The 14656-nt window shown below is 40.5% G+C and overlaps 1 protein-coding gene across 3 annotated transcripts in view; it reads right to left on the minus strand.

Annotated features, from left to right (window-relative positions):
* LOC131755937 (survival motor neuron protein) overlaps positions 1–13066 on the minus strand; it is a 43738-nt gene extending 30672 nt beyond the window's left edge. For 2 of the 3 annotated variants that reach the window (XR_010840162.1, XM_059062569.2), the window contains exon 1: positions 12835–13066. Coding sequence is in view for 2 of the 3 variants with exons in the window: in XM_059062569.2 (XP_058918552.1) it covers positions 12835–12921 (87 nt within the window). In the remaining variant the exon portion in view is untranslated. The remainder of the gene's footprint in view (positions 1–12834) is intronic. The other variant, XM_059062574.2, reaches the window with a different exon arrangement.
* Positions 13067–14656: the final 1590 nt, after the last annotated feature.

Genomic DNA, 14656 nt, shown 5'->3' on the forward strand with positions numbered 1-14656 from the left:
AGGCATTTAATTTAACATACATCTAGGGACCTGCTGGGACACTAAGGACAGCGGCTAGCAGTACCTATGCCATCTGCCTCACTCCAGCCAGCAAGGGCCATCTTTGCCCTCTGCTGCTCTCCACAGCACCAGTAACTCCCAGAGGGGAGCTTTTATGCACATCTGATGTCCTAGTTTTTACAGTTGCAGCCCAGGGTGGGGCTTACTGTGTTCTTGGGTCCCATGGGACTGTTAACAATCAAAGAGACAGTCCCAGTTTTTATGTCTGGTGGCTTGGTTTTTATAGCTGCTGCCCAGGGTGGGGCTTACTGTGTTCTTGGGTCCCATGGGGCTGTAACAACCAAAAAGACAGTCCTTGGCGGGCTACCACCCTCAGGAAACTGAACAGACAGCAGACTGAAACACACCCCATTCTTTCTGTGAAAAAGGCCTATTTGCTTGTAAAGGAAATTAGTCTTGAGGAGGAGGCTTCTAGTTTGGTGTATAGCTAGGGATCTACAAAGATGCTCAGAGGCTACTGGATGCAATATCTGCACTCTCTCTGCCTGGCTCAAGCTCACTGTATCTCCCAGAAAGGTGCTTAATGTAAAATGTGACATCAAAGACAAAATGTGGAGGGGAGTATAAATGTAGAGCTTTAGAATGAGTTCAAATTTACCTTTTTATCAACTTAAAATAGATGGTAATAAATATAAGTTTTTATACGTAAGACTCATGGTAACCACAAGGCAAAAATCTACAGGAAATACACAAAAGGTAAAGGGAGAAATATCTAAGCATACCATTAGAGAAAATGATCAAACCACAAATGAAGAGAGAGGAAAGAAGGAAACAGAAGAACTACAAAACTTCCAGAAGAAATTTAACAAAATGGCAATAAATACATACCTATCAATAATTACTTAAAATGTAAATGGACTAAATTTAAATTCTCCAATCAAAAGACACAGAGTGGTTGAATGGATAACAAACTAAAACTCACCTATATGCTGCCTACAGGAGACTCACTTCAGATGTAAGAACACACACAGACTCAAAGTGAAGAGATGGAAAAAGATGTTCCATGCAAATGGAAATGAAAAGAAGGCTGGGGTAGCAATACTCATAAGACAAGTAGACTTTAAAACAAAGACTGTTAATAAAAGGTAAAGAAGAGCACTACATAATAATAAAGCTGTCAATCTACGAAAAGGATACAACATTCAGACGTATTTATGCACCCAACAGAGGCACCCCTAAATATATAAAGCAAATATGAACAGACCTAAAGGGAGAGACAGACAATACAATAATGGTAGGGAACTTCAACACCCCAGCAATAAATATATCATTCAGATAAAAAAATCAATAAGGAACCATCTGCCTTGAAAGATATGTCAAATCAGATTAACTTAATGGAAAAATATAGAGCAACAGAAATACACATTCTTCTCAAGTGCGAAAAAACATTCTCTAGGATAGATCATATGTCAGGACAGAAGTCTTAATAAAGTTAAGAAAATGGAAATCGTATCAAGCATCTTGTCTGACCACAATGTATGAAAGCAGAAACCAATTATAAGAAAAAAATTGGAAAATTCACAAATACGTGGAGATTAAACAACATGCTACTGAACAACCAATAGGTTAACGAAGGAATCAAAAGAGAAAAAAAAATACCTTGATACAAATGAAAATAGAAATATAACGTACCAAACTTAGCAAAAGCAGTTCTAAGCAGCAAGTTCATAGATAAATGCCAATATCAAGAAACAAGAGGACTTCCCTGGCGGCACAGTGGTTAAGAATCCGCCTGCCAATGGGTTCCAGCCCTGGTCCAGGAAGATCCCACATGCCGCGGAGCAACTAAGCCCGCGCGCCACAACTACTGAGTCCACGTGCCACAACTACTGAAGCCTGTGCGCCTAGAGCCTGTGCTCCACAACGAGAAGCCACCGCAATGAGAAGGCTGTGCACAACAGAGTAGCCCCTGCTCGTTGCAACTAGAGAAAGCCCGCGTGCAGCAACGAAGACCCAATGCAGCCAAAAAGAAAGAAAGAAAGAAAGAAGAAAAAATCTTAAACAACCTAAGTTTCACCTAAGTATTAGGGAAAGAGGAACCCAATGAAACTCAAAGTTGGTAAAAGGAAGGAATTAACAAAGATCAGAGTAAAAAGAAATGAAACAGAAACTGAAAGACAATAGAAAAGATCAATGAAACTAACAGTAGGTTCTTTAGAAAGATAAAATTGACAAACCTCTAGATGACTCACAAAGAAAAAAACATAGGACTCAAATAAATATAATTGGAAATGGAAGTGGAGACATTACAACTGATACCACAGAAATACAAAGGATCTTAAGTAACTACAGTCATCCCTCAATATCCACAGGGTACTGGTTCCAGGACCCACCATGGATACCAAAATTGATGCTTGCTCAAGTCCTTTATATAAAATGGCATAGTATTTGCATACAATCCTGCATACTTGATTGTTAGTAATACCTAATATAATGTAAATGCTATGTAAATAGTTGCTGGCATGCAGCAAATTCAAGTTTTGTTTTTGGAACTTTCTGGAAATTTTTTTTTACCCAAATATGATTGATCTGAAGTTGGCTGAATGTGCAAATGTGGGAGCTTAGGATATGAAAGGCTGACTGTACTATGAACAATTATATGCCAACAAATCTGACAGCCTAGAAGAAATTCAAAGAAACATACACCCTACCAAGAGTGAATCATGAAGAAACAGAAAATCTCAATAGACCAATTACTAGTAAGAAGATTGTTAGAGGCTTTTGACTATTAATTCAAACAAAGTTCAAGAGCAGATAGCTTCACAGGTCAATTCTTTCAAACATTCAAATAAGAATTAATACTAATCCTTCTCAAACTTTTCAAAAAAAAATAGAAGAGGAATAAACACTTTCAAACTCATTTCATGAGGGCAACATTACCCTAATATCAAAACCAAACAAGGACACCACAAAAAAAGAAAACTACAGGCCAACATCCCTGATTAATAAAGATGTAAAAATCCTCAAAAAATATTAGCAATCCGAATTCAACAACACATTTAAAAGAATCTTATACCATGATCAAGTGGGATTTATCACAGGGATGCAAGGATGGTTCAACATTCACAAATTAATCTATGTGATACATCACATTGACTAAAAGAAGGATGAAAATCATATGATCATCTCAATAGATGCAGAAAAAGCATTTGACAAAATTCAACATCCATTTATGATAAAAACTCACAACAAAGTGGGTATAGAGGGAACATACCGCAACATCATAAAGGCTATACATGACAAACTCACAGCTAACATCATCCTAAATGATGAAAAGCTGAAAGCTTCTCCTCTAACATCAGGCACAAGACAAGGATGTCTACTCTTACCACTTTTATTCAACAAAGCATTAGAAATCCTAGCCAGAGCAATTAGGCAAGAGAAATAAAAGGCATCCAATTTGTAAAGGAAGAAATAAAAATGTCACTATTTGCAGATAACGTGACATTATACATAGAAAGCCTTAAAGACCCCACCAAAACAGTTAGAATAAACAAATTTAGTAAAGTTGCAGGACACAAAATCAATATATAAAAAGTGTTGAATTTCTATACCATAAAAACAAACTATCAGAAAGAGAAAATAATACAATCCCATTTACAACTGCATCAAAAAGAATAAAATACCTAGGAATAAACCTAATCGAGGAAAAGAAAGAATTGTACACTGATAACTATAAGATATTATTAAAGTAACTGAAGAAAATAGAAATAAATGGAAGGATATTCTGTACTCGTGGATTGTAAATATTAATATTGTTAAAATGTCCATACTACCTAAAGCAACCTACAGATTCAACGCAACCCCTAGCAAAATCCCAAAATTTGTATGGAACCACAAAAGACTCCAAATAGCCAAAGCAATCTTGAGAAAGAACAACAAAGCTGGAGGCACCATGCTCCCTGATTTCAAACTATATTACAAAGCCACAGTAATCAAAACAGTATGGTACTGGTATAAAGACAGACAAATCAGTGGTACAGAATAGAGTGCCCAGAAATAAAGCCACGCATATATGGTCAGTTAATATATGACAAAAGAGCCAAGAATATAATGGGGAAAAGACAGTCTCTTCAATAAATGATACAAAAAAAACCCTGGACAGCCACATGCAAAAGAATGAAACTGGGCCATTGTCTTATACCACATATAAGAATTAACTCAAAATGCTACTGTAAAGGACAGGAAACTCTTCAGTATCCTGTGATAAAACATAATGGAAAAGAATATGAAAAAGAATATATATATGTATAACTGAATCACTTTGTTGTACAGTATAAATTAACACAACATTGTAAACCAATTATATTTCAATAAGATAAATTTTTAAAAAAGAATTAACTAAAAGTGGCTTAAAAACTTAAATGTAAGGCCTAAAATCATAAAACTCCTAGAAGAAAACATAGGGGTAAGCTCCTCGATATCAGTCTCGGCAATGATTTTTTTGGATTTGACACCAAAGCAAAAGCAACAGAAGCAAAAACTAACAAATGGGAATACACCAAACTTAAAAGCTTCTGCATAGCAAAAAAAAAAAAAAAAAAAAATCAACAAAACTAAAAGGCAACCAACTCAATGGGAGAAAATATTTGCAAATCACTTATCTGACAAGGGGTTAATATCCAAGATATGTAAAGAACTCATGCAACTCAAGAGCAAAACCCCAAATAATTCAACTAAAAATACGGAAAAGGGACTTCCCTGGTGGCGCAGTGGTTAAGAATGTGCCTGCTGATGCTAGGGACATGGTTCAATCCCTGGTCCAGAAGATCCCACATGCTGTTGAACAACTAAGCTTGTGCACTACAATTACTGAGCCTGCGCACCATAACTACTGAAGCCCACATGCCACAAATACTGAAGACCGTGCACCTAGAGCCCGTGCCCCGCAACAAGAGAAACCACCAGAATGAGAAGCACATGCACCACAATGAAGAGTAGCCCCCACTCGCCAAAACTAGAGAAAGCCCACGTGCAGCAAAGACCCAACACAGCCAAAAATAAATAAAATAAAATAAATTTATTTTTTAAAAAAGGGCAGAAGATCTGAACAGACATTTTTCCAAAGAAGACATACAGATGGCTAACAGGTACATGAAAAGATGCTCAACATCACCAATCATTAGGGAAATGCAAATTAAAACCAATCACCTCACACCTGTTAGAATGGCTATTACCAAAAAGACAATAACAAGTGTTGATGAGGATGTAGAGAAAAGGTACACTAGTACACTATTGGTAGGAATGTAAACTGGTACAGCCACTATGGAAAATAGTATGAAGGTTCCTCAAAAAATTAGAAATTTTACAACATATAAGATATGGAAACAACCTAAGTGTCCAACAATGGGTGAATGGATAAAGAAAATGTATACAGGGACTTCCCTGGTCGTCCAGTGGTAAAGAATCTGCCTTACAATGCAGGGGACACGGGTTCAATCCCTGGTCAGGGAACTAAGATCCCACATGCCGGGGCAACTAAGCCCATGTGCCACAACCAGAGAAGAGAAACCCGCACGTCACAACCAGAGAGAAGCCTGTGTGCAGCAATGAAAGATCCTGCATGCCTCAACGAAGATCCTGCGTGCCACAACTAAGACCCTACACAGCTGAAAATAAATTAAATAAATAAATAAATAATAAATAAATCTTTAAAAAAGAAAATGTATACAGGTTTCCCCACTATATGAAAGTAGGGTGTTCCTACGAAAGCTTTTGTAAATGGAAATGGAGTAAAGCAAAGAATCAATTATGTTAGAACACAACTTGCTAATGGATAAACAAAATAATCAGGATAAGGTACAAATGCTCACAGGCACAGTTCAAAGCTATGGTGGCTTGATGCTGAGATGCTGAGTGTAGCTCCTGGGGAAGGAGCTTGGTGGTGCCACTCTCACTGCTTGGGTTGCCTGCTGCCTCTATAATGGCTTGCTGCAAAACAAAACACTGAATGTTATTTTTGCTTTTCACCTTATTTTTTTTTCCATAAAAGCAAAAATCCTCTTTTGATTTCCTTCAGTTAGTGCAAATAGTTACTAATATAGGTCTTTTATAAAAGTGAAGTGGTATAAAGCAAACTTTTAAAAAGCAGGGGATAACTGTTCATATACAATAGAATATTATTCAGCCATAAAAAAGAAATCTTGTCATTTGAGACAACATGAATGGATCCTGAGGTCATTACACTAAGTGAAGTAAGTAAGACAGAGAGACAAATACCATGTGATCTTACTTATCTGTGGAATTTAGGAACAAAAAACAGAACAAACAAACAAACAAAAAAAGCCCAACCTCATAAATACAAAGAACAGATTGGTGGTTTCCAGAGGTGGGGGTGGAGGGGATGGGGGAGGGGACTGAAACAGGCAAAGGGGGTCAAAAAGTACCAACTTCCAGTTATCAAGTAAATAAGTCACGGGGATGTAATGTGCAACATGGTGCCTATAGTTAGTAACACTGTATTGCATATCTGAAAGTTGTAGAGACATAAAATTCTCAACACAAGGAAAAAAATATTATAACTATGTATGGTGGCAGATATTAACTAGACTTATTGTGATCATTTTGCAATATGTATAAATAGCAAATCATTATGTTGTACAACTAAAATTAATATGTTATATGTCAATTATACCTCAATTTAAAAAAGGGAAAAAAAAGGGAAAGGAATGTATGGTGGATGATCATGGAGGAAACAGGCTAGGAAATAAAAACTAAAAGGATCTGGATAGATAGAAAAGAAAATAGAAAGCACTCCAAGGACAACCATTAGCCAAAGAGGTAATTGACTTGTTTGAGGTTATGCTGCCCCTTGGAATAGGAGATGTTTCTTAAAGCAGAAGATATATCAATTCTGCAAATGGAAAAGGTACTACTAATAAAGGAAAGTGTACTCCACTGTATCAACAGAAGTGGGCACTCTTAAAAGTAAGATACAAATACATAGGAACCCAAACTCATCACATTACAACTGTTATAAGACATTTCAAAATGAACAGCAAACAAAGACATCCATACAAAGTTACTATGAGAAGAAACATTTTAGGTGATAAAACTTCTCAACTGACAATCACAAACAGAAGAAAATACGATAACCATCTGAAATTAAATTGTCTTAAACTAGCATTCGCAATATGGAAATAAAACACCTTGAATCAAAATTTCTAAAAATTCAGATGAGAAAGAAGGCTAAAGGGAAACAGTCAAATGAGGAGTTAAACAAAATCAAGAACGAAATGGAAGAAAAAGTAATACTGACTGCAAGGTACCCAAATAAGAATACATTTGACTGAAAATCTAATCGGTACCAAGGAAAAGACATGAAAAAAGAAAAAGAAAAAGAAAATAAGTGAAATGAGGACTGGCAAAGAATATTTAACATATGTATAAATGGGGTCCCTGAAGAATAAAAGCTAAACAAATAAACAAAAGTCTCTAAAAGGAATTCTCAGAGCCTCTAAGCAAAAAGATCAAGTCATTTACAAAATACAGAAAACTAGTTAGTATTAGACTTCCTCATAGAAATTTATGGGAAAAAAGTATGAGCCAAGGATTTTATATACACCCTAGCTGTCCTTCAAGCAGCAAGACTCAGTTGTGTTTTTTTTTTTTTTTTTGGCTGCACTGAGCTGCTTGTGGGATCTCAATTGCCTGACCAGGGATTGAACCCGGGCCCTTGGCAGTGAGAGCATGGAGTCTTACCCACTGGACTGCCAGGTAATTCCCAAAAAGATATTGTTAAGAGAATGAAAAAATGAATGAACTCACAAACTGGGAGAAAATATTTGCAAATTACCTATCTGATAAAGGTTTTGTATCTAGAATACACAAAAAAAATCTCAACAATGGACTTCCCTGGTGGCGCAGTGGTTGAGAGTCCGCCTGCCAATGCAGGGAACGCGGGTTCGTGCCCCAGTCCGGGAAGATCCCACATACTGTGGAGCGGCTGGGCCCGTGAGCCATGGCCGCTGAGCCTGCGCGTCCGGAGCCTGTGCTCTGCAACAGGAGAGGCCACAACAGTGAGAGGCCCACGTAACGCAAAAAAAAAAAAAAAAAAAAAAAAAAATCTCAACAAAAAAAATAATTCAATTTAAAAATGGGCAAAAGATTTGAACAGACACTTTGCCTAAGAAGATACACGGATGGCAAATAAGCACATGAAATGACAATAAATATCATCAGTCATTAGGGAAATGCTAATTAAAACCACAACAACAACAAGACACCACTACACATTAGAATGTCTAAAATTAACAAGACTGACCATACCGAGTGTTAGCAAGGATGTGGAACAAAATGGAACTTTTCATACATTGCTGGTTGAAACGTAAAACGGTACAATCACTTTGAAGAAAAGTTTGGCAGCTTCTTAAAGAATCAAAATAGTGGACTTCCCTGGTGGTGCAGTGGTTAAGAATGTGCCTGCCAATGCAGGGGACAGGGGTTCTATCCCTGGTCCAGGAAGATCCCACATGCCTCGGAGCAACTAAGCCCATGCGCCGCAACTATTGAGCCTGCCCTCTAGAGCCCACAGGCCACTGCAACTACTGAAACCCACACACTCTAGGGCCCATGTGCCACAACTACTGAGCCTGCATGCTGCAACTGCTGAAGCCCACACACCTGGAGCCTGTGCTCCGCAACAAAGGAAGCCACCACAATGAGAAGCCCATGCATTGTAATGAAGAGTAGCCCCCACTCACCACAACTGGAAAAAGCCTGTGTGCAGCAACAAAGACCCAAAGCAGCCAAAAATAAATAAATAAATAAATAAAAATAAAAACAATAAAATTCAACTTTAAAAAAAACCCAGAAGAATTAAAATAGGGAGTTCCCTGGTGGTCCAGTGGTTAGGACTCTGCGCTCTCACTGCTGTGGGTCTGGGTTCACCCTCTGGTAAGGGAACTAAGATCCCACAATGCATGGGAAAAAAAGAAAAAAGAAAAAAAATTAAAATATATCTATTCCATGACCTAGGTGTTTGTCAAAGAGAAGTGAAAGCATATGCCCATACAAATAGAATCACCATACTCATGGTGATTCTATTTATAACAGTCCCAAACTGAAAGCAACCCAAATGTTCATGAACAAGTGAATGGATAAACAAATTGTAGTATATTCGTGCAACAGGATCCTACAGCAATGAAAAGGAATGAATGACTGATATACACAAGAAAATGGATGAAACTCAAAATAACTATGCGTAGTTAAAGAAGCCAGATAAAAAATGACTCCGTATTTGTAAAATTCTAGAATATGTAGACTAATTAATGGTGACAGAAAGTGGATCAGCAGTTGTCTGGGGGCAGGAGATGAGGAAGGATGAAAGGGAAGGATTACAAAGGGGTGTAAGGAAATCAAACCATCCCGCACACTGGGACCACGTGGAGAAGCCGAGACAACATGAAGAAAAGAGATGGCCTGTCAATTCCTAGCAGTTCAGTCCCCAGCTATTGTAGCTCCGATTACTATGTGGATGCAACTACACGAAATGTCTGAAGGCGAACTGCCCACTAAGGCTTTCACAAATTCCTGACCCACAGAAACTATGAGAGAGAATAAAAAATGATTATTGTTTCAAGCCACTAAGTTATGGGTGATTTGTTACACAGCAATAGCAAAGAGAACAGACCATCAGGACTGCCTTTATATCTGTTTCTCAGTCACCAAGAGAAGCCCACTTCTTTCCTTGCAGGCATTTCAAAATGAAATGATTTCTTCCCCATATCCCTCAAATTACTGTACCAGAGGTGGGGAAGGAATCTTCCTTGCTCCTCACTTCCACTTCCAGATTATTCTTCCTCCCTAAAAACTCCCAGGTTTGAAAATCCCATCACCAAACTCCACTGTCCACTATCCCTCCTCATTGCAATCATCTATATCTTCCTGGGTCACTCTTCCTCATTCCTTGAGGTTTATATGCCAGTACTCCCTCCAACACTAATCCTGTCATAATTTTTGGTTATTTAAAAACCCATGTACATGGGCTTCCCTGGTGGCACAGTGGTTGAGAGTTCGCCTGCCAATGCAGGGGACAAGGGTTTGTGCCCCGGTCTGGGAGGATCCCACAAGCCGCGGAGCGGCTGGGCCTGTGAGCCATGGCCGCTGAGCCTGTGTGTCCGGAGCCCGTGCTCCGCAACGGGAGAGGCCACAGCAGTGAGGGGCCCACGTACCACACCCCCCCACACACACACACAAAATAACCCATGTACAGGGACTTCCCTGGTGGCGCAGTGGTGAAGAATCCGCCTGCTAACGCAGGATACATGGGTTCGAGCCCTGGTGTGGGAAGGTCCTACATGCCGTGGAGCAACTAAGCCCATGCACCACAACTACTGAGCCTGAGTTCTAGAGCCCGTGAGCCACAACTACTGACTGAGGCTGTGAGCCACAACTACTGAGGCTGTGTGCCACAACTACTGAAGCCCGCGCACCTACAGCCCGTGCTCTGCAACAAGAGAAGCCACCACAATGAGAAGCCTTCGCACCACAACGAAGAGTAGCCCCCGCTCATCGCAATTAGAGAAAGCCCGTGCACAGCAACAAAGACCCAACGCAGGCAAAAAAAAAAATTAAATAAATAACGATAAAAAAGTATTACTCAAAAATAAACCAAATTAAGAGATAATTAAAAAAAAAAAACCCCATGTACGTGATCCTTCCAATACCCTACCCTTGCTACATCTTTAAACGTTTCGCTACCAATAACCTTTTATAGTACCCAATCTCAGATACTCACTTCTATGGTCTTTATTATAACCATTAACTATAACATCTCCATAAATTCAACTGCAAGAATCCTACTCTCCAACTACTGCCTTCTAGGCTCTGCAACTTATTCCTTCTAGTAGGTTGATGATGACAGTCATTCCACTTCACTGGGATTGGTAAAACAGTGATCCTCACACTTTTTTTTTTTTTTTTTTTTTTTTTTTTTTTTTGTGGTATGCGGGCCTCTCACTGCTGTGGCCTCTCCCGTTGCGGAGCACAGGCTCCGGACGCGCAGGCCTAGCGGCCATGGCTCACGGGCTTAGTTGCTCCGCGGCATGTGGGATCTTCCCGGACCAGGGCACGAACCCGTGACCCCTGCATCGGCAGGCGGATTCTCAACCACTGCGCCACCAGGGAAGCCCTATCCTCACACTTTTTAAACTGCTTCTCACCATGGTAATGTCCTCACTTCCTTTCTTAGCCAGCTTTAATTCCACCATCGATCATTAAGACAACTCCCTGTACCGCCCCCTTTTCACTTCATACTAAGTAAAACTACAACCCTATTAATTTCAACTATTCATTTACTTTGTGTCTGCCCTCACACACCTGAATTTGAATTTAGCTTGGTTAAAATACAATCATGCTGCCTAGTTTCCTTTTTAAAAAATATTTATTTATTTATTTATTTCTGTCTGCGTTGGGTCTTCGTTGCTGTACACGGGCCTTCTCTAGTTGTGGTGAGCAGGGGCTACTCTTTGTTGTGGTGCGAGGGCTTCTCATTGTGGTGGCTTCTTTTGTTGCAGAGCACAGGCTCTAGACATGCAGGCTCAGCAGCTGTGGAGCACAGGCTTAGTTGCTCCACGGCATGTGGGAATCTTCCCGGACCAGGGCTCGAACCCATGTCCCCTGCACTGGCAGCGGATTCTTAACCACTGTGCCACCAGGGAAGTCCTATCTAGTCTCCTTTAAACTCATAACGACAAATCTGAAGTAGGCCTTTAAAGTTGCCTAGATTTCCCTAACGCAACACTCATCCACTCTCCTAGAGGTTTACTTCCTACCTTCTCTCTTCTCTAACCTCCAACACCTGCCCCCTGCCCCCTCCTCACTAGTAGGCTGATGATCTTGCTTCTTTTACTGAGAGAACAGCAACAATCAAAACAGAATTTTCATAATCTCCTGCCACTGTATCTGCCCATCCACACAAATCTGTACCCATATAACTGTCACCACATGAACTGTCAATATTTCGAACAAAGACCAAATCCATTCCCTCCTACTACGCTAGAATGCTGCTTGCGCAATTTTCTTCTCTCCTGCAACGTCAATTATACCGTCCTTACTGGATCTTTCCTATCAGCCCAAAAACATGCTGAAACATTTCTCCCATCTTAAAAACAAAAACACAATTAAGAATCCTCTTTATCTCACTTCCCTCTCCATCCATTGGTCAATTTCTCTATCTTCCAGTACCCACAATAAAACTTGAAATATTTGCTCACATATGTTGCCGTGAATTTCTCCTCTCCGACTCGCGAACTCGCTCCAATCACATTTCACCCAAGAATGAGTTCTAATCTTACCCCCTTATAAACCTGCCTTACTTGCAGTATTCCCCATCAAAGTAAAAGGCAACTTCATCTTCTCATCTTGGAGTTATCCTTGACTTTCCTCTCTCAAGCCTCTATTATCGTATACGCGTGCACAACCTGTTGCCTCTGATTTCAAAATATATCCAGAAGCCAAGTAACCGGCTGTCCACTGATAACAGCGGGATTATTCCAATAGACTCCTAACTGGTTTCCCTGCTTCCCCCTGGCCTGCCCCAGCACACCTCCCAGTTGGAGAGAGAGGTGTACGACCAAGGAACAATCGAGTAGCAGTAGGGCCTAGGCTCAAAGTTATTAGGGAGCCCAAACTGGCCGAGGAACGAGCTTGCGGCTGAGGCTCCCAAGTGAGGAAAGATGTAGAAACATGCGGACCCACCGCCCCGCACTGAGCCGACTGGCCGAGGAAAAAGCGCAGGGGACCGGTCGGGGACAGCACCGGCTGCGACCTCACCTGGCCTGTGCCGCGCCGGAACAGCACCGAGTCTTCCGGCTCTGGGACGCCGCTGCTGCTGCTGCCGCCGCCGCCGCCCATCGCCATGGCTAACCTCCTGCCGGGTACGCGGCGTGGGCTGGGTACGCGGCGTGGGCTGGGTACGCGGCGTGGGCTGGGTACGCGGCGTGGGCTAGGTCCCTCGGCGAGTGACGACTTCCGCCTCCCGGCCTCCGGGAGCGGAAGAGCATGGCGGCCTCAGGGCCGCCGGCTGGCGGGGAGGAGTCTCTGCGTTTTCTGCCCGCGGGCGCCGCCTACCCCAGTCGGCAGCATTGGTGTTTCTTCTCCGTATCCTCTCAATTCTTTGATTTCACTTTTTCGTCTGTTCCGAGAGTGATTCGACCAGAGTTTTTGTTTGTTTGTTTTAAACAATAAATCCTCTTAGGAGAATAGCGTTCGTTGCAGGTCACTTAGAAAATATGGGTAAGCAAGCAGTAAAATAAAAAGCAGTCCCTTGGTAACCAATAATAATATAGCTACCATTTTTAAAAAGTGCTTTTAAGAGTTTTATATATTTTAATTTTATTTTCACAACCCTATGAATTAGGGGCTATTTTCTCATTTAAAGACGGGAAACTGAGGCACAGAGCGTGTACACAAATGCCTGGAATCCAGAATGTCTGTAACATTTCCCAGCCTTAGCATTTAGTTTAATATCTCTTCTCCCAAATCCTCTCTAGTAACTTTTTGAATTTAAAAACAAGAGATGAATTGTTGTATTGTTTAAGAATGTGCTTTTTGTTTGCTCGTTTTTTCATGTTTGTCTTTACATGGGTCAAGCAGGCTTTTAGTTCTGGAGCTTACCCTTTATTTTTCCAGTATTCTTTATTAAACATTTAGGATTGCTAAATGGCTTCCAAGTACCTATTGTAATTTTTTCTTTTTTTTAAAGGTCACCCAGGGAACTTTGATGGCTTCCTTTGGCTTCTGTAGATAACAGAAATAGATGTATTTTTTTAAAAGCTCACTTAGATTTCTTCAATCATAATTCTCACAGTGGCATATGATGCAGAAATTTAAACAATTTGGAACCAGGTTTCTTTTTATTTATTTATTTTTTAGATAGAATTTACATACCATAAAATTCATCATTTTAAAGCATGCAATTTAGTGGGTTTTGGTATGGTCACAAGATTGTGCAGCTACCACCACTGTCTAAATTCCAAAACATTTTCATCACCGCCAAAAGAAACCTTGTATCCATTAGAAATCACTCCACAGTCTCTCCTCATTCCAGTCCCTCACAACCACTGTCTATAGATTTACTTGCTCTGGATATTTCATACAAATGGAATCATATAACATGTGACCTTTGGTGTCTTTTTTCACTTAGTATAATGTTTTCAAGGAGGAATTAGCTTTAATGAATTTTATTTTTTTTTATTTTTTTGCGGTATGCGGGCCTCTCACTGTTGTGGCCTCTCCCGTTGCGGAGCACAGGCTCCGGACGCGCAGGCCCAGCGGCCATGGCTCACGGGCTTAGTTGCTCCGCGGCATGTGGGATCTTCCCGGACCAGGGCACGAACCCGTGTCCCCTGCATCGGCAGGCGGACTCTCAACCACTGCGCCACCAGGGAAGCCCACTTTAATGAATTTTAAATGGCAAGTTCTTTGTTGAAAAAGTATTTCTACTTATCAGGAAGTAGATAAGTAGATTTCCACCTACCTTGTTCCTCAACAAAAATGAACCTATGGCATTTTTGTCCTCAAAGAAAACATGTTCTTTTTTTCCTTGATGGTGACATCCAGATTTGAATCACCATATGTATTTTACAGTTATTCC

This window comes from Kogia breviceps, chromosome 4 (genome assembly GCF_026419965.1).
Source record: "Kogia breviceps isolate mKogBre1 chromosome 4, mKogBre1 haplotype 1, whole genome shotgun sequence".
In the NCBI taxonomy this organism is placed as follows: Eukaryota; Metazoa; Chordata; class Mammalia; order Artiodactyla; family Physeteridae; genus Kogia; species Kogia breviceps.